The 20,849-nt window shown below is 33.7% G+C and overlaps 1 protein-coding gene across 1 annotated transcript in view; it reads left to right on the top strand.

The window, feature by feature from the left end:
- Positions 1–20,849, top strand: part of LOC147063233 (adenylate cyclase type 2-like) — a 485,865-nt gene that overhangs the window by 133,448 nt on the left and 331,568 nt on the right. The window contains 1 exon segment of the mRNA XM_085959766.1: positions 6,229–6,368. Coding sequence (XP_085815892.1) covers positions 6,229–6,368 — 140 coding nt within the window.

Here is a 20,849-nt window from a genome sequence, read left to right as displayed (position 1 = left end):
GATATTACGAATATCGTCTTATAATATTTCCTTGTAGGTATAATGCGTTAAGACCGTTAACATGGATTCCCGAATTTCACCCGTATTGCCCTGGCTGTAAAACTAAATTTGCGTTCTTGGAATAGTGAACCTAAGGGTGGCTGCAACGCAAAACAGACAGAGCAAGTCGTCATGCGCTGACTATTAGTTAGAGTAAGATGCAAGCTAGAGCGGGCTTACTCAGTAAGTTTTAACAAAGGCCGAGTCGCTGAAAATCGGGCGTCATTTTAAGAAGCATATGATTCATCCAGTAGTATATCAATGAAACCGACAAGAACCGTGTTTTATTTAGACATGAATTTTATGTCAGTACTATACAACCCAAAGAGGATGGACTGTCTTTAATATACAGCCATATATTTCCGATACAACATTTCACGATGAAGTATGATAAGGCGAACTGCATACCTACAAGTTTCCGGACACGATAGTAAATAGTTTTGCTTATTATAAATAAAAATTAATATAGTGTTTTTAAATAAACTATTCTCAGTGATAAGAAAGCCTTTCACCACACCCATTTTTGGAGAGAGTACCTACTTAGTGACTTCGCTAACACGCTGTAATCGGGCCTCACACCTACATTTTTGAGAATGCAAAAAAACGGTAGCCAAAGGAATTGTAACCGAATTTTTACTACAGTTAGACAAAAAAAAAATGTTTTGTCAGGGTCTTTATCCTTTTTTGGTTTTTTTCCAATTACTAAATTTCATAAGACATCTTTTTGCTATCCTCTTTTTCTTGTTGAGCTTCTAAAATAAACCTAGTACATACTTTACCGTGAATTTATTACTTAGGAAAACCTCTTATTGGCCTCCTCTTATAAAAATGAATATGTACATACGTAAACATACATACATTCAACACTATCCAGACAAATAATGAAGATTATATCTTTTTATGGCTTACCTTATCTTGTGTATCTACACTATATTGATTGCAATGCTCGTTTTTAGCCAAAATATTACAATGTTTGCCAATCTTTGAAATTTTATCTAACGTTGTATTTACATAGTTTTGATTTTTCATATGTATAATGGTTCAAATAGACTAACATATATGCTAAGAGCGTTTTAGTGTCTATGATCAAATCTATGCCATTCCGACATATTATACATACATATTGTATGACAGCTATGACATCCTATTTATACTCTGTGACGTAGGACGCCAACATAAGAAACGGGTTTTTCGACATATAAATGACAAATCGTCATAGTGTATTTGAAGCATAAGTTTTTCTTTTTCGTCGTATCGGGTAAATTGTGCGAAATCACTTGTACGAATAATTATAGCTAATTGACATTTTCATCGACCAACATTTTGCCGAATGTACGATTACAATAATTCAAATTTATTTAATTTATTAATATTATGGTAGACATGTCAAATTGCTGAAAGCGTTCATTATGGAAACTTTGCTGGTTGCAATAACTTTTCATTATTATATTTTAAATTTTTGTAATTAATTTGTAACCGTTTGTTTCATTAAAAAAAAATAATATGACATACAAATGAAGAAAACAAGCAATACAAATATTTATAGAGAAACCATGGTTCTAAGAAGAATAAAAAACTACATGGAATACACTGAATGAGCTAAATAGACCCTATTTAAAATATGAGGTGTCTGGAAACAAAAACGGCAGTTTTAACAAATTGATAAAAACAAAAATGGAATTGTTCACCAGCTGCCACCATAATATTACCGTTTTTGTTTCTATCGATATATAAAAACTTATGTTTTTGTTTCCAGACACGTCATATTATATAAAACAACGTCCACCAAAACTCATCCACACGCAAGTGGAATACTTCTATAAATATGTCAAGTGATTTGGTTGAGCACAGCCATTGTCAATGTGAAGGTTGGGATAACAAATAACTGATGCTACCAATTTCTTAAGTTAGCAATTTATCAGAGTTATCAGGGATACATAGGTGCTACAACGAACGGTAGAATTCTCATTTACACCACGCATAAATCGGCAAAAATATGTGACCAAATACATTGCTTGTCTTCTAGCGATTAGTAAGACTACAGTATATAGGTAAGTATACTTAAGAGAAAGTCAGTCAGGTAAAGTCTTGTATAGTATCTAGGCATACAGCCTCAAGGAGTCTCAACAATGTCATTTGAACTCTCTTTACCATAAGGTTGTATTTCAATCGATACGGGACCCAAGCAATAGACTACTCTCAAGCCGGTTTCGAACTACGGAATTATAAAGATGCTAAGATAATTTTATATTACATTTCATCAAAATTTAAGACTAACATAATGTGGTAATGGGGCGGAATTTTCAGTCTGCATAAGGGCTGCATTTAGTCAAGGGACATCACTAGTTATTGCATATGAGTTAACGTGACTTTATGGTAATGTGTTTCTAGCAAAATTCTCTTCACCTGTCACTGTTTCTTTCTTGAGTGATGGCTTAAGCGGGCCGACACTTTTCCTCTGCTTTGCCTTCCCTGAAGGCTATCCAAAACGATCAGTCTTTCCATATTTTCTGGTCCGCGAAGAATGTGTGTCTAAAAAATATGCATCGATAATAGACTGATTTACTGGTGTGTAGTGTATTTTTATCCGAGAAATAAGAAACATTCAGCGTCAATTCATTTCAAAGGCATCACTTGCTTTAACTTCAGGCTCCATGACTTGATACCGTATCAAAATATGGAAAACAGTGATGTTTGCACAAGCATAATTTTCGCGGCAATTGGGATTCCTCGATTCATCCATTGGTGCCATCGCATTTTTGCGCAATCTGTGTACGCCTTTTTATTTCCGCTATGACTATAATGTTTAGTAAACAATCTTGGATACCTACAACTTGAGCACACGCGTGTAGCTACTTAAAGAAGATGTGTATAATTTAGGAACGTTTAACAAATATATAAGATGTTATGCCTGGTCCACACCGGCAACAAGTCGCGCGACAACTCGTTAAATTTTACGATAATTATCATAATTGCTTAAGAAATTTTACGATAATTATCATGCTTATCGTAAAATTTAACGAGTTGTCGCGCGACTTGTTTTCGGTGTGGACCCGGCATTATGTCTGAGACAAATGGCTACGTACGTAACACTATATTAATTTCATATTATGTCAGAGAGTAATGAGCAAACGCTGCAGTGACGTGTCTACTAATCCCTTCTCAAAGTAAACACTCTGCCAAATGACCTGACACGTTAACTTGTTTTACATTAAACTGTAGCTCTATGGAAGCTAACATTATTAATAAAATATAGCCAATGAATTAACAAAATAAATAAATACATATTATACAACAGATAGTTCATTTTCATATTATTATATAAAATATATAAATAGATAATAATTCATATAATATGAAATCTTTAGATTTTCCTAAATTACCACAACCGTCGGTGAGGCAGTACTAATGGATCTAATGGATATATTTGAATTTTCTACTTAGTGATAGAGTGGAGTGATGGCGAACCTATGCCACGCGAGATGATTTTGCATGGCACGTGAATGTCTTATTTTGAAGAGAAAAAATACCTTAAATAATTTAAAAAATAATGACGGCATAGCAATGCGTATTTTCTTAGATTTTTAATGTTATTTTTACCAATCGATACGCAAAAGGAAACGACGAAACTCATGCATAAATGACCGGTCGCTTGTATAAAAAATACCAGACAGATACTCTTCAAGAATTACGTTTAATGTAAATATATAATTGCACTGGTTGGTTCTTAGGCTTTATGCATTATACAAAATATTATTGCAATGACTTTATCAGGCGGCGGGGAAGCCGCGCCGCGTATTCTACCTCTGATTTTGATCGATTTATAACGCTTGAGATCACTGTAATGAAGAAGTGCCTCATTTTATTTCTACTTACAATAATGGTTGTATCAAATAAGGAACAAAAACTTGGTGGAGTTCAATTCTGGCAGACAGTGAAAATGGATAACCGTTCAGTTATGGGGAATATAATATTATGAAAAAAGCGTGGTTTAAATGCTCCCAAGATTACTTTGAATTTTTTTAAAACTAGAAAGATATGTAAAAAATAAAAGATAATATGTATTCGGCTAGAAACACGGTGAAAGATAGAATCTCAAGAACTCAATTGTAATTTTTAAAATGAATTCTTAAAAAATACATTTTCATTTTTCCCCCCCATAAATGACTGCCTGTTACATGTAAGTTGTACGTATGCGGTTCATCGTGGGACACTTATTCGTGCACCACAGTACGTGAAACATGAGTTCGATTAACATTTTATATGATTAGTTCTTCGTTGAACATTTCACCGTGGAATACATTTGTACGTATCTTACAAAATGCGGCGATAGTTTGCAAATAGTACTATTCCAATTATATTAACCCTAACCTAACCTAACCTAGTAAAGACATCTTATCAAATTCGCCACATGTTGTAGCATACGCACACATATACTCCAAGGTGAAATGTTCAACGAAGAACTAGTCATTTGATCAAATGTTACACGAACTCATGTTTCACGTACTGAGGCGTACGAATAAGTGTCCTGCGGTGAACTGTTTACGTACGAATTTCCGGATACGATGACTGCTCGGCACGTCAGATAGTCGAAAATTAATATTTGGGAAATTTTAGCATGCGTACGTATAAAGGTTCGCCAACCCTGTTATAGTGAGTGTTATATTTGTTGGATTCTAACACTGAGATCTGGACACAAATATAAAATTGATTTTGAAATAAGTTCGCATTTTCTGACAATATAATCTAGAGTGTCTGTATATTTGTTTGTTCGGTTTTAACTCAAAAACTATTGGAACAATTATTAAACTTATCTTATAACTTATCTTACTTATAGTAGACTTTTATCTTGATAAAAAGAAACTCATCGAAAAAATGCACTTGCAACACAATGCGTTGTAGTATGAGTTGAGGAGAGCGTGCCAGAAATCGAGCAATTAATAATACGAATCAGTATATTTCCGAACTGTGTGTATTTATCTACTCTTTCTAATCGTATTTCACAAGTATTTGTGATCATTAGTGTATTAAATTTATAATGTAATATTAATAGTCATATATTTTATCGTACAAAATATTGACGAAATATTCGTACCACTTTGAGTACGGTACATAAATATGATGATGAGCGTTGTAAACTAATATTTCCAGTGAATACTGAAATTGTCAGAAACAAGGATATGAGAGATTGGACCAGGTGAAGATAGGGCCATGCCACGGTGCTACGTTTTACGGATGTATTGATGGAAAAAAATCATAGCATAGTCTGCATTTTCTTCTAGCTAAGCAGGTTCCAAGGTTCTAAAATTCCTTTAAAGCACGGCAAAAAAATGATTTGTAATTCTCCAGCACACATTTTAGAAAAAAATCTTAGATTTTAATTTCTAACGCAAAAATTTTCGAAACACTAATGTCGGGTTTCCAATCCCTAATGGAACTGTCGAAAAATTCTCGGTGTCCATCCGAATTCCAGAGTGGTGTAGGTCATGGCTGGGGAGGGCTGATAGGGCTCTAGCCTGGGGGCCTGGGCTGTGGGGGGCCCGGCGTGTCGGATTGACAAGATAAGTGAGAAAAACACACATCATAAAATAGCTTTAATAGTAAAAAAGCTATTATACTTCGTGGCCATGAACATTTTAAATTATATAATTGTGCAATATATTTTTTGATTATTATGTGTCGATACCTCCATTATTAAAGTAGATTTATTAAAAATCGCTAATAATTCACTGTATAAGTACCCTTAATTTGAACGAAAACACGATTTGAAAACGTTAATTTAGTGTTTCACACTGCCTTTAATCTTGGCGGTAGGTAAGGGGGCAGCCAAATATCCCAGTCACTGATGACACGCTCAACGGTTACCGCTACTATGCCTCCAATTTAGTAAAAATTAGGAGAAACTGTACAAATATGTAGCCATCTATTGTGAAAATATGTAAAAATAATTATATGAAGAGAAAAAGAGCCTATGGGACTAATGTAATTTCTCCTCCTTGCCCCCCCCCCCCAATATTAAATCCTGTGTGCGCCACTGCTTACTACATCCAGTTGTTATATTTAAAAGTGAACTTGAAGTGATCTCCGTGCGAGAAAAAAAGACAATCTTAAAAACCCCTGTTTGCGTGCCAATGAATCAAAGTAGTGAGATTGCAATACATGGCTAATTTTTGTTATTTTTCTTTTCAGAGGAAGACGGGATGGAGCTAGAGGCTCTATATAGGCGATACTGCGTGCGCCTCAAGCACGCATTGTTCGTGTCGGCACTGTCTGTCGCGCTCATCACAACAGTCGTCGTGCTAATCGCGCTGTGTATATTACACTCGCACGTGAGTATAATAGCTACATACCTATTTTCCTTTTAATAATTCGTCAAATGATTACTTTCTGACTGCCTTTCTATGAGGCATTCTCGTAGGTCACTTCTGATCTTGAAACATTTTTGCCTGTTATCACGAGGGATGGTTTCCCATTATGGCATCCTAATTTTTTTTAAAATTTATATGCGCCTATCAATTACCTACGTGGTCGCAGTCATGACCTATTCTGGGTCAGAACTGTTTCCTCGAGTCAAACCTATCAGGCACCATTAGCGACGGGCGCAATACTTGTAAATGCGCTCCATAAAGACATACGTATACATTTTTAATGGTGTACTTTGCATTTTGTTTATGCAAAATTGTTTATGTTTTATTATCATTATTTTCTTCTTCTCTATTGTGAGAGTAATATTTATTGTAATGTAAATGTCATGTTGTGAGCGTCCTGAATTTTGATTTATTAATTATGTCCACAATGTTTTGTTTTCTTAAATAAATAGCAATAGGTACATTTTAAAATCATCAAAAGCCTGAAAGTACATTTTTGTATACAAATGCCGTGATTGATGCTAGTGTTGATAAATGTGTCCTCATGATACAGATTATGAGCATTCGTTGCTTGTTCTTTCAGGGTACAGAACTAACCTGTCAATAGCAATGCCAATCGGAAAGATAATAGCTGTTTTCAACCAAAATTTATTTGGATTTCCATTTGCGCAATGATGAACTGAGGTGAATGTTGTTTTATATATTATTATGGTAGGGTCTCTTAGTGTACTTTTTATGGTTTTGTTTATATACATTTTTTTTACATTTAGATTGATCACATTTTTTATTTAATCGTTCTAATAGTTTCTTTAGAGTTTAAAATGATCGACTAAAATCTATCCCACGATCGATATGTTGGACATGCTTGTCTTAGAAGAATAATATGTCAATGAAAGGTTATCGTTACTTATTATATTTAGGTATATTAGAAATGTAATCCCGAACCTATCTGTAAAAAAGCTTAATAGTATGAAAGAAGAATGGAACGTTGGAAAAACACTTAGCTGTCTTTAATGGGAATAATATTATGTACCTAAGTGTACTAAATATATTACAATATTTTTATTCAGTACACATTAATGTACGTACTTAATGGAATATATGCCTAAGTGCTGTGTTTGCTAGAGGTTTTAAGCAGAATCTCGTAGAAAGCTTTTACCAATATTTTTAATTCACCATCTTTATGAACCTGTACGGAGTGTCACACACCTGGAAGACATGACCAAATCGTGTCAACCGCTTTTCTGTGTTAACGTTTGCCACTAAGAATTCATGTACCTTGCTAATTCGAGTGTAGTGTACTTCTAAGATTCGGTTATATTGGATTTCTAAAACTCAAAAAGAGAGATCCATGAGCTTCGCGATGTCATATCGCTACACAGCAGAAATAGGAACATGAGCGTGGGGCATTTTCGGTCAACATAAAGAAAATTTTCGTCTGCTTTTAGAAACTTTAAAAAAGCTATTGTTTATCAGTAGTCACAGTCAGGTAGGGGGGGGAGGTAAACAGGATGTCAGACACTGACCTTTCATGATGTTGATGATGGCTCCGTAGTCTGGTTGCACTATCACTCGCGCGGTATTGTTTGTTGGGTTACCCGGTGCGCGGCACTTGACGGTACACTGTTAATGGATGATATTATGTGAGGTTGATGAATGATGAGAGGCGGTATCACGCCTTGCTAGGTATTCAGAAGTATTGCTTGGACGATGGTCACACTATATCAAGCTGACCTGGCCGTGGCCCACGAACAACTTCTGAATCAGTCTGTATAATTATTAAATTAATCAATAAACGGTGGTTTAGCGGTAACAGTCCTGCACGCACCAGTTGTTTTGAGCTAACTGAATGGTATTCGCAATTACGGTCATGTAATTGCTGGTTGCCTGGTCTTGTGACAATAATAAATAACGCTGTAAGGTAGATGGGGAAATAAGGGATGACGGCCACCATATTTGGCCCAACTAAGGCTAATATTAATATAATATACAACTATATCTCTAAGATGTCTAAAAGATTGTGTAGCTTAAGACAATTATATCATATTATTAATTATAGTTATTCATCTTCAATTACAGCGATCAGTCATCACATAAAAAATATAAAAGCAAGCAGCGACAACTGTCCTTTTAAAAATATTTATTGCCGATGTCCGGACATCAATAAATTGTATTACTTTGTGTGCGCAATTCACGTTTATGAAATTTAAAAAAATAAATTCAGTATTTCGGCTAGAAATGGCTGGATAGTGTTATTTGAATCTCCACACTCTTCACTGCATAGTTTTTTTAATGAGGCTCTGATTTATTAGTTGAGCGTAGACCCCATTAGGTCTACGCCTTTGCCTAGGTCACTCAAAAGGCTACCACCATCACACAAGGCCCTGTCCAGATGGCGCGATTTGACTCGCGCATTCCAGGTACATGTGATCTTATTGAGCCGTCCACATGTAATCGCTACGTGTCACTTCTCGCGCGCAGTCAAGGTACAGGTAACCTCATTGAGCTGTCCACATGCACTCGCGCCGTATCGTGGCGAGACACTAGTCATCTGCACAAGCTCTCACTGTGGCAACCAAGAAATTTAGAATCAAATATTTTCATATCAAAAATTAGGTACCCAATAATATAATACAATTATTTATTGTAATCAAATGAAAAGTAGGCAAATTTCTTTTAATAATTTATTATTAAAATCGCCTATAGTCTTTTTTAATTCGAATTCTTTTTATTATACAATTTTCCTAAGTAGTTAGTTACTTGAATATTTTATCGAAAACTTGACATAAGCTCAGCTCAAAGATGAATTAAAAATTTAATGTTGATAATTACAGAAATTAAAAATAAAATGGATTTTTAAAAAAAGCTGCGAAAAGTTTAAATTTAGAATGTAAGTACATGTCGTTATTTTTAGCTTGTACTATAATTATTAAAGCTGCGGGATATTTTTAGATATTGCTGTAATTATCTAATGACCAGACCGATCGATTTGTGTTTGATTATTTTTATTTTGGGATTATTTTTTTATTAATAGGTAACACATAAGTATTATAATACTTGTTACAATTTTGCTATGTATTATATTTTTGATCTGTAAAGATCTTAGATCGCCCACTAAATATAAAAAAATGGTGCTAGCGTCATTCATCTCAGAAAAAAATATAATGAAAAGCCGTATGAACTAATCCGACTAATAAAGTATAGTTGCTTGAACAATTTCAAAAGTAGGAAGAAATTAATATAAACTGTCAACTGTTAATTTTGATTTCAGGATATTACGAAGGCTAGACGTTACCATTGATAGTATGATGCAGTGGCGTAGGGTGGAGGTAGGCTGTTAAGATTCACCATAAATGGTGCACACTAAACTTTGTCAGTCACAAGTATTCGTTTTCATTGACTATAAGACTACAATTTACATAATTTGGTGTTGGTTAGTTTTAAAAATCAATTAAACCCTGCGAAAACCAGATTATAAATGATAAATGATTTGGGTCTGTGAAAGTTGTTAAGTCACACCCTGTGTTCCACCATTGAGGCAAGGAAATAATAAAATTGAATACAAGTAAAAACCTTTACATATTATGTCTCTGAAGCCGTGGGTCGTGGGTGTGTAAAATGCATGTTATTTTTTTATTGTGTGTTTAATCCCAGTGCAAGGGTCCAATCGGTTTGACAATAGGCTAACAACTAATCCTCGTAAAAAGAGGTAAAAAATAGTTTCTTGTAACTAATTATTTATTACGCCTACGATGGCCGAGTGGCTCAAGCGTCGGCTTATAATGTCGTGAATCGTGGGTCCTAGGTTCAAATCCTGAATCTGGCAAACAAACATATTGTTTTTCAATTTGTGATTGGAGTCAGAGTATGACCTAATAGGTTGAGTAAGTGGCTAACATCCATTTCTTGTAAAATACAAACATTGTTAATACAACGTCAACTCTATGGAGGCCCATATGATCCTATTAGTATCAGACATGGTCAAAAGAAAAAAAAAGAATTATTTATTAAGGCATCTACCTACTATATGGTTGGTGGTTGAAATTGCATTTTTGTGGTAATATATTTACGCCCACGAAGGCCGAGAGGTTACGCGTCAGTCCTATATTTTCATGGGTCCCGGGATTGAATCCCGGATATGGAAAATGCACATGATGTTTTTCAACGTGTGTTTGGATCCCGAGTACGCACCTAATAGCTTGAGCAAGAAACTAATAACACAACATTTTGTTTATAAAACCTCCACTTTGTGGAGGCCCATATGATCTTCTTATGATTGGACATGATTAAAATAATGTATCTATATATTGTAGGCTATTCGTGGCTTACTGTGTGGGTCTGGTAGTTGTCCGAGGTAGGCAGCTGAAATTTGGCAGGAATGTATTTCTGCCAAATTTCAGCTCCCACCATGAGACGGCGTATATGAAGCGCATAGTTTCAAAAGCCCCTAAAACGGTTTTCATAAAATTTTGAGTTAGATATATATTTAGAGATATGTTTTTGTCCACTATATGTTGGACAAAGTTATAGTTTCAAAAAGGCCTAAAACCGTCAATATTTATTATCAAAAATTAGGCTTAGTTTCAAAACCCCCTAAAACAGTTGGCGTGTGAATTTCAAATCCCCCTAAAATGAATAAGCCAATCAGCGGCTGATCTGATGGTCATGTGATACGGAAGTGACTTCGTGTTGATCGCTCTGTAGGTTAATAGTATTTTTCGATATTTATAATAAATGCTGAACTGATTAATGTCTTGAAACGTAAGCCCAATGAGTCAAGGAAGCGTTTACAAAGAAAATAAATGTGGAAAGTCAATATCGAACGCCAAAGACGGTAAGTGAATATTGACAATTTCTGCGTGTTATTTGTCCAATAATACAGTAGTGTCTCGTCATACTGTCCCAATTGTTGATTATAAAATTAATTGAATTAAAATAATTACAGTTTACCATTGAACACGTTAAATATGTACCTATTGACTTAATACTTTTTTCACATATTTCATTAATTATCAGGACCGGTTTTCTTTCTTCTTTTCTTTTGACCATGTCCGATCCTAATAGGATCATATGGGTCTTCACAGAGTAGAGATTTGTATTGACAGATTTTATTTTTTAACGAGAAATGGATGTCAGCCACTTGCTCAACCTATTAGATCCATACCCTGACACCCACAAATTGGAAAACAATATGTGTACTTGCCAGACCCAGGATTAGAGCCTGGGACCCACGGCGTTATAGTCCAACGTTTATGCCGCGCGGCCACCGTGGGGACCGGTTTTACCAACTTATTATTTTTTATACAAATATTTAAAAATGCATAATAACCAAATATAAAGTAGGGACAGCCACTAACTAGAATATAAATAATTATATGTAAACTATACCAATACCATTCATCCGATTACGATAAGAGTTTGGTGAGTTATTGCGTGCACACCTTCCAAGGTTTCTGAATTAGAAAAATCTTCTTATTCTTCTTCTTCATTCTATCTTATTTTATTCGTATTGTTCCTATACCATTCATCGCAATTGGATGAATGGTATAGGAACCATATGAATAAAAGAAGATAGAAGGAAGAATAAGAATAATATGTTTGTACTAATTCAGAAACCTTCACGGGTGTGCGCACAACAACTGACGAAAGTTTCACTGCAATCGGATGAATGGTATAGGAACGCATACAAATAGAAGAAGATAGAATAGAAGAAGAATAAGAAGATAGTTGTACTAATTAAGAAACCTTCGCGGGTGTGCGCACAGCAACTGACGAAAGTTTCATCGGAATCGGGTGAATGGTATAGGAACGCACACGCATAGGAGAAGATAGAATGAAGAAGAAGAAGAAAAATAGAGTTTTTGCAATTCAAAAACCTTTGCGGTGTGCACATAATAACTCACCAAAGTTTCGTTGCAATCGGATGAATGGTATAGGAACGCATGCGGGACAAATAAACATTCATTTTTATATATAAGTATACACTATTGTTCTATTTCATTATTATTTGTAATATTTTTAATTATATAATATGTATGTATACAATAGTAAATTCTATATCGTTAACATAATTTATATTGTTAATTTTAGTTAAGTACCTACTTTTTTAATTTGTACGAAACATTTTTATTTTTTCTCCAAGAAATATAGCCACAGGACGCCTTTTGCAATTTCCTCATGCACCATTGCTATAATGTAAGTTTCATAACCCCCTAAAATCATACATGTTAATTTCAAAAGCCCCTAAAACGGTAGTTGAGTTTCAAAGTCCCCTAAAATGAAAATAATTTGATTTTTAATATATTCTCTCAGTAAAATAAGCAAAAAGTGAGTAAAGGATACTAAATATGTATAAATCAAACAATAAATACATAGGTACAGTACACGCATTCAATAGATATGACTTTTTCTCATTTTTTTCAGAACTGTCAAAAGTCGTTTTAGGGGCTTTTGAAACTAGACGCTTCATATAATATCTGCATTATTAATACAAAATAAATGCAAACTAGGTATATCTTAATTATAGAAAAACTTTAAAATATAGAACGTTGATACGCGGACGATAACTAGTATTGTATATCTATTCTATATAGACAAGCACGTCCAATTTAATTCGTTGCCATCGGTGTAGGATTGTATTTTTTTAACCTTATAAAAAGGGGGTGAAAATGAGGAAATCGTTTTTCTATAATGATAACAGTTATCTATAATACTGAGCACAAACGTACATTTAAAGTGCTAACATTTTATGTATTTCAGCAATGGCTAGAAACAACAGTGATGCTGATCGTAAAAATATATTCGCACAATTTTTCAGGTTTCCAAATCATTTGAATACGAAGCAAATACCCTTTTGAATACCTACTATAATCAAGAGTTCAACAAAATCCCGGAAGAAATTTCGTAATATTCGGGAAAAGTCTCTCTAACATGTTCTAACAATAAAATAATGTTTCTAAAATCAGACAAACTTCTAAAAGCTTACAATTTAATTCTGATAATATAAGATAAAATAAATTTGCTCACTTTCCTGGAAACTAACTTATATGACAAATTTGAAAGTACGTAAATTGGAATACTTATTAAAAATAAATGAAACAACCTTTTCATCCCTAAACATAGAAGAAATAAGTTTTTGTAACACCTTTCTTTAGTAAATCGTGTATCTTGTAACCTAAAAGTTAAACTTATTCTCATGTTTTTTCCCGGAAATCTTATTTTGACTGTTAAATATGATAATATAATTATTGTAATGCCAGAGATAAAAGAGAAAAAAATAAATACCTATTAAGGCTATACCTCAGCTAAGGCATGGTCTAAAAAGATCGTGATTAGGCGATGCGCGGATTGTGTAAATGACGCGAGCCGAACGAAATATAATTTGTCATAAATATTCAACATGCGTCCTTTTTATTTATGTTATGTTTATTATTATATTCGTAATAATAATAGTATTTATATTCATTGACATGTTTTCTTTTTCAAATACATGCGGAACGTTTTTTAGTCATCTTTACACGATTTAAGAATATATTCCCCCGACGCCATCGCAAAACAAATCGACGTGCAAACAGGTCGACTATTGCTCTCCAAATGGCAACGCGGCCGAAATTTCGTTACACACACAGTTGAAAATTATTTGCCGTTTCACTTATGTACGTTCTTAAGAGGACGTTCTACAGAATTGGCCTTGAGAATTGAAAATATGATTTTTTAACATGTGGTCCATAATATCTGGTCTACTAGTTAATATAAAAAGGTCGTGTCAAAGTTGTTTGTGTTAATAAATTTGCTCTGTGACTGATCCGACTGATATTTCACATTTATTTCATCAGGGCTGTCGAAGACATAAATCATAATATATATTTATAATTTTAAATTTTTATTTATAATATATATTATTTAAGTTTTGTGCATCTAATGCCGGGTCCACACTGGCAACAAGTTAATTTGCTGGCAACCTCGTTAGATTTTACGATAATTATTGTAAAATTTCTTAAGCAATTATGGTAAGTATCGTAAAATTTAATGAGGTTGCCAGCAACTTGTTGCCAGTGTGGAAATGGCTTAATATCCACTGTGGTTCACGTAGTGGCATGGACCTGGGGTTAGCTAATTCAGGAAGTCAACACCCATGATAGAATTTTTTTCCAGTTTTGGTTGCATTATATTCCAAAACTCTTCTGTAAAAATCGTTTCCGAGTTTATAAATGGAAATTTCTCGGTGTACATAGTAAACAAACCTACGAATAAAAAAAGACAAAAAGGAACATACTGATTCATCGCAGTAAAATCTGGTAATCAAATTTGCCATTTTGAAAAGCGACGATTTTGCGTAAACAAATATCACGTGGTCTGTACGTGTGCGGCAAACTTCGAATGTGTTTGTAATTTTGTGCAAAGTGCGAATGTAATGTTTTCAAATAATTGATATGGATTAATTATACCATCGTACTATTTTCTCGAAATCATAAACATACTATAATAGTATTTGAGTATCAACCTATGTTCAATTTGAATTGGGTTATAATAATAATATACCCGTATATATATCAATAGTATGTTTGCTACAAAATCCACCCAAGTTATCAGTACGTACTTGCACAGGTTTGATTAAAAACCATGATGAAATTAACATTTAAAAAATATGAATGCTTAATATTATTTTGACAGCCCTGTTTTCTGATCGGCTTCATCTCGCAGGTGTTCATAAAATAATAATAATTCTCCGCGCGGCAGAAATTATCAGTAATAATAATAATATTTCTTGAAATAAAATCTCCGATGATTAGTGATTTTTGCGAAAAGATCGATTTAAATTGACGTAGTTACGACGCCGAGGTCCTTTTTATACTGAATTATATTTGAAAGGCGGGCTCTTCAGCTGGCCCTTAAGGAATCAGTTAACTTGGAGTAGGTGAATGTCGTAATCTTCACCTGACTTAATATCGGAAGTCTCACCAGTTACTGGCAAGTCTTCTAAAACCAAGCTTTCAATTTTTTAGTCAGTGAGAGAGTATATTATGATTTGTGATACAACATGTGTTTATCTTTTAAATTGGGTAAGTATTAGTATTAGTACACCCACGATGGCCACGCGGCTCAAGCGTCCGTCTATAGCATCGTGGGTCCCAGGTTCGAATCCTGGATTTGGCAAGTACACATATTGTTTTTCAATTTGAGTATGAGTCAGAGTATGGACCTAATAGGTTGAGCAAATGGCTGACATCAATTTCTCGTAAAAACTAAATCTGTTAATACAAACCTCCACTCTGGTCCACATGATCTTATTAGGGTCGGAAATGGTCGGAAAAAGTATTACAAATTAAAAAAAGTCTCTTAATAAAAAATAGATTCAATATTATGTAAGTACAAGGTACTTATAGTTTTCAGCAATCGATTGGCATGCTTATCTCAAAATCGACCTTTTCACTTTATCTATTATTGCTTTCAGGTAGTGATAGAGGCATTTTGATTACCGTTTTAAATTACTTTAAATTTCATGCCTTGGCGGTCATGATACCGTACCACAAATACATAAATAGCTGTTTTACATGTAAGTTGTACGTATGAAGTTCATCGTGGGGCACTTATTCGTGCGCCGCAGTACGTGAAACATGAGTTCGTATAACATATTATCAAATGACGAGTTCTTCGTTGAACATTTCACCGTGGAATACATTTGTACGTATCTTACAAAATGCGGCAAAAGTTTGCAAATAATACTGTTCCAATTAGATTAACCCTAACCTAACCTAACTTAACCTAGTGAAGACATATCATAAAATTTGTATTGAATCTAATTGGAACAGCAAACTAGCACCACATGTAGCATACGTACAAATATACTCCACGGTGAAATGCTCAACGAAGAACTCGTCATTTGATTAAATGTTACACGAACTCATGTTTCACGTACTGCGGCGTACGAATAAGTGTCCTGCGGTGAACTGTTTACGTACATATTTCCGGATACGACATAGCTGTACGTAAAAAACGAAATTGATTAACTACATTGTAACCATACATTTACAAATTAGCTTCCCTGAGCTTAAAGCTCTCAAGTGACCATACATAATAGTAGTAATAAATAGAGACGCTTTACCCATATGAAATCTACTGTCCCCACGGAAACGGCCTAAATTTGTCGGCGTCCCGCTTTGCAGTCAAAAACAGATATAAGAGGTATTCATCACATTATTATGGTAATCCGTGCTATGAATTTTGTCTCGTCGCGTAAGTAAAAAATTTATTTCACTCTGTCATTTTTGATCAGGTAATAAATTTTTGTCCGTCAAGCTATGGACTATTATTTCTTGCTTGATTTTTTCATGATGTCAATTTATTTTCTTTTTTTTAACAGAAGCTAAATATTAAGCCTATTATTATAAAAGCAAATTTAACGATATCAAAAACCATCTGAATTAGATTTTCGATTGTTTAAGATTGTTCTTTATGTTTTTCTAGGATTAATTCATATTTTGGAAGGAAAGATAATTTAAAAAATGTGTGAAATCATCTGAACATGAAAAGTTTGAACAGAAAATATATCATTTTCATAATCAAAACTTCTATAACTAATGTATAGTTTACAATGTTTACATAATCTTCAGCACAAAAGGATTTTAGGTCAAATCTGAAAATCGGTGTACTTTGCGAAATTCAAAATTCAAAATTCGAAAAGAAAACACCTCAGAGAAATATATATCCACTAGAAAAATCTTTATTGAGAAAAATACGACGCCCGTAGAATTCACGCGTGCTTTGCCAACTAAGCTACATGCATCATTTATAATTGAGACAAAATTAACTAACAGTTTTTACAATACTCTCTGAATTGCTTTCTAAATTTCGTTAATTTTTGGCAGTCGGCTTTTGTATTTCAAAACAAAGTATTAATATTACCTTAATTACTTACCGGGTTCAGGATCTCTCTAAATATTAGTTATAACGTACTTACACTTGTTTATAATTTAATTTACTAATTTTTTCGTCGAAAGGATGTTACATTCTTAAATTTTGTGAATTATTCGTTGAATAAAAAAATAGTTTAATTAAAACATATAGGTAACATAAATGAAATGGAATTGATTAATAGTGTTAAGAAAGTTGAGATAAAAATGTGGAGTATTGCAGACAGTAATGATCTAGTTGTATTAGATTCAATATGTAAGAATATTAATTTAAAATTGATTTGTATCAAATATATGGTAATATCGCTGTCATTATTGACAGATATTTGATAGGTAGAATGGTATCAGATTGTTGTTGCAGTGAAGGTGATTCATTTATGTGTCGTTATTTTCAAATCACACTAACACCATTCCAAAGCGGTTTCATTATGGTCGTGATGCGAGAAGAATTTGTCCTCCCTCCACTTGGTACTTAAAAGCTAAGCTAGTTCCGAATTAAGAATTTTTATAATATAAAAATAATTACAAGATAAAAAGAACTTTTTATACACCACGTTTTTAAATTTTCTGTTGAATCATATAAACTTGACAATTCTATGTATTAATAATTAAGGACAAATTGTCAACAAATTATTTTTTTTTGCTATTTTGCAACAAACAAATATAGAATACTGAAATGTCATTTTGATTTCCATAGAAACGCACGTATATATTAATAATTTAGTTGCTAGGACCACCTCATTAGCAACCAATAGTATTGGATTGGATTACGGATTACTTCTGAAATAACTTTTCATACAAAACAGAATTAATTGAAAATGAATTCAATTCGACTTAAAGATGTCTAAAAGTGTTAAAAGAATGCATTGGCATCGTGTTCTGATATATTTTAAAAGTTTCAAATGTCTAGCTAGTCGAGAAGTTAGTTAAAAATCGATTGCAAGATTCGTACTGGATAAATATAACCACCGGACAAACAAGAATACGAGCTAAGAAAAACGTGGTAATATACAATATGATTGTATTTCAAATTTACTTACCTACATATTTTTTTCTGTATGTCCCTTGTATTTCTGTAGTTTATATTACGTATTTTAGGTGTTTTATTTAAACATGAATTTTATATTAATGCTATACGGCCATCGGTTTCCGAAAAAACATCTCACGGTAAACTGTTAAACGGCCAACTACACACATACAAATTCCGGACACGGATTTGAGCATACGAGGTTAATTTTATTACTTTGAATAATTTTGCGGTATTCTCACCGCCAGACTAAAAATAAAAAGTGCACTATGACTACGAGAGGTTGCTATGCAAATGACGTGCAAACTTTTCTCGGCTATGTAAAATTTAGTCTGCTAAAAGTCATATTCTTTAACTTCTGTCATCATAGCGATTTTTTTTAGAAAATGTAACCAACCCTCAGCATTTCCAAGGATAAAATTCGGTTATACTCAGAGTTTTCATTTTGTAATAATGTTAGTGTTCTCGTATAAATAAAATAAAAAAGCCTTTTTATTTCTTACAAACAAAAATAAATGACAGTTAAATGACCATAATATCTAATGAATATATATATAACCTATGTATATATAACCTATATAACAGTGGCGAAGGGTGGAGGTAGGCTCTTAAGATCCCCCATAAATAGTGCACATTAAACTTGTTCAGACATACATATTTGTTTTCATTGAAATAAGACTAAAATTTACAGATAGTGTTGGTAAAATTTTAAAATTCAGTTAAACGCTGAGAAACCAAGCCATAATAGATAATAGTCAAAAAATACATGTCTATTTATAAAACATCTAAAATTATGCAATTAAATCATACATAACTTTGAGTATTTTATAGATAGAATAATATTTTTTATTTATTATAGTTTGGTTTACGCAGGACTTAATGAATTAAAAAAATGAACCAACAATATGTGTAATATGTATTTTTAATCCAACGAAAACAAATAACTATGAATGAAAAAGTGGGCACAATTTTGTCGTATCGCCCAAATTAGACCAAATCTATTATGGTTTCGTTTAGGCAGGGTTTAATTGATTTTTAAAAACTAACTGACACCATCTGTAAATTGTAGTCTTAGTTCAATAAAAACAAATACATATGACTATCAAAGTTTAGTGTGCACTATTTATAGCGAATCGTAACAGCCTACCTCCACCCTTCGCCACTGCTATATAACAGAACATGAAAAAACAGAACAGTGACAAAACAGAACATCATCATCAGGGGCGCAACAACCCGGTGTGGGTCCTGACCTCCTCCAACAGCTCCTTCCACCTGTCCCTATCCAGTGTGGCCGCTTTCCAATTTAGTACCCCCAGAATACGGCAGTCACTGGCAGCTCCATCCAACCAGCGAATCTTTGGCCTCCCTCTTCTTCTATGTCCTATTGGATTGCTGGACATCACGCCAGTGGAAAAATAAAATATTAATTTTTGTCGTATCTACTTATTAATAATTTAATATTTAAAAATTTTAAATTTATAAAATGAAAATATATACATATTTAATAATCTATTATATTATAATCTCTGCATGTTGTCCATTCGGCGTAAAAACCTCAATTTATTTGCTTGATTTTGATAATCATGCACACAACTTCACAGATATATTCAACTAATTTTTTGTTTGTTACCTAAGAATTTTGAACATAGGTATTACATGATTAAGACGAGATGTACCTAGCTTGCCGGCAACACCGAGTCGAATCCCGTATAATTGAGGTTTTCCAGCAATTAGGAATGCAGAAATGATTCATGGAACCGTTTAATTCATGATAGTGTCATGCATAACATACATGATTTCGTGGAGACACCATTGGAGACACTGACGGCATGAATTTTCTTGAGCCATGTTCACCCCTTAGCTGGAACTTATGGACACCACACGGCACCTCCAAGAATCCCTGTCCTCGCCAGTCTTCACGCGTTATTCCATGTTATACTAACATCCTGTAATCCCGGAATCCGGTTGGTTTGAAGAACAGTTTCGTCAGGCATCTGTAGCACGTGGCCGATCCAGGTCAAATGTTGCCTCTTCACTCTGAGCATGATGATGAGGCGGCTTGGTTAGTTCTCTTATCTCCTAGTTACTCCTAAAGTCATACCACCGCACACCCAGTATTCGTCGCAAACATCTGTTTTCAAAGCTCAGTATACGGTTGCTATGAGCCTTAGTATAGTACTCGTGAAAGAATACTGAGAAGAAAATATATTACGCACGACAAACATCAAAGTTTTATTTATTGTACGACAAAACATTTTAATGTTTTCTACTTAATTGTAAGCTTGAGTAGGCTTTGACTTACTTATTTCCCAAAGAGAGCCGTATTTTTACAGGTTTTTTATATTCCAAATATTGTTTTTCCATGTCGAGTTACATCTTTATTATCATGAAAGTAATAAAAATGGTAATGCAATGTACGGGAGCAATTTGTTCTGGTGACAGACAACAAGGTTAGGAAGGGAAACTACACAATTTATATTAAAATACAGTGGTGTCGTCTTT

Source organism: Rhyacophila brunnea, unplaced genomic scaffold (assembly GCF_057557595.1).
Source record: "Rhyacophila brunnea isolate RB1 unplaced genomic scaffold, BYU_Rbru_1.0 scaffold_9, whole genome shotgun sequence".
Classification (NCBI taxonomy): Eukaryota; Metazoa; Arthropoda; class Insecta; order Trichoptera; family Rhyacophilidae; genus Rhyacophila; species Rhyacophila brunnea.
This window is presented reverse-complemented; position numbering and strand designations above follow the sequence as displayed.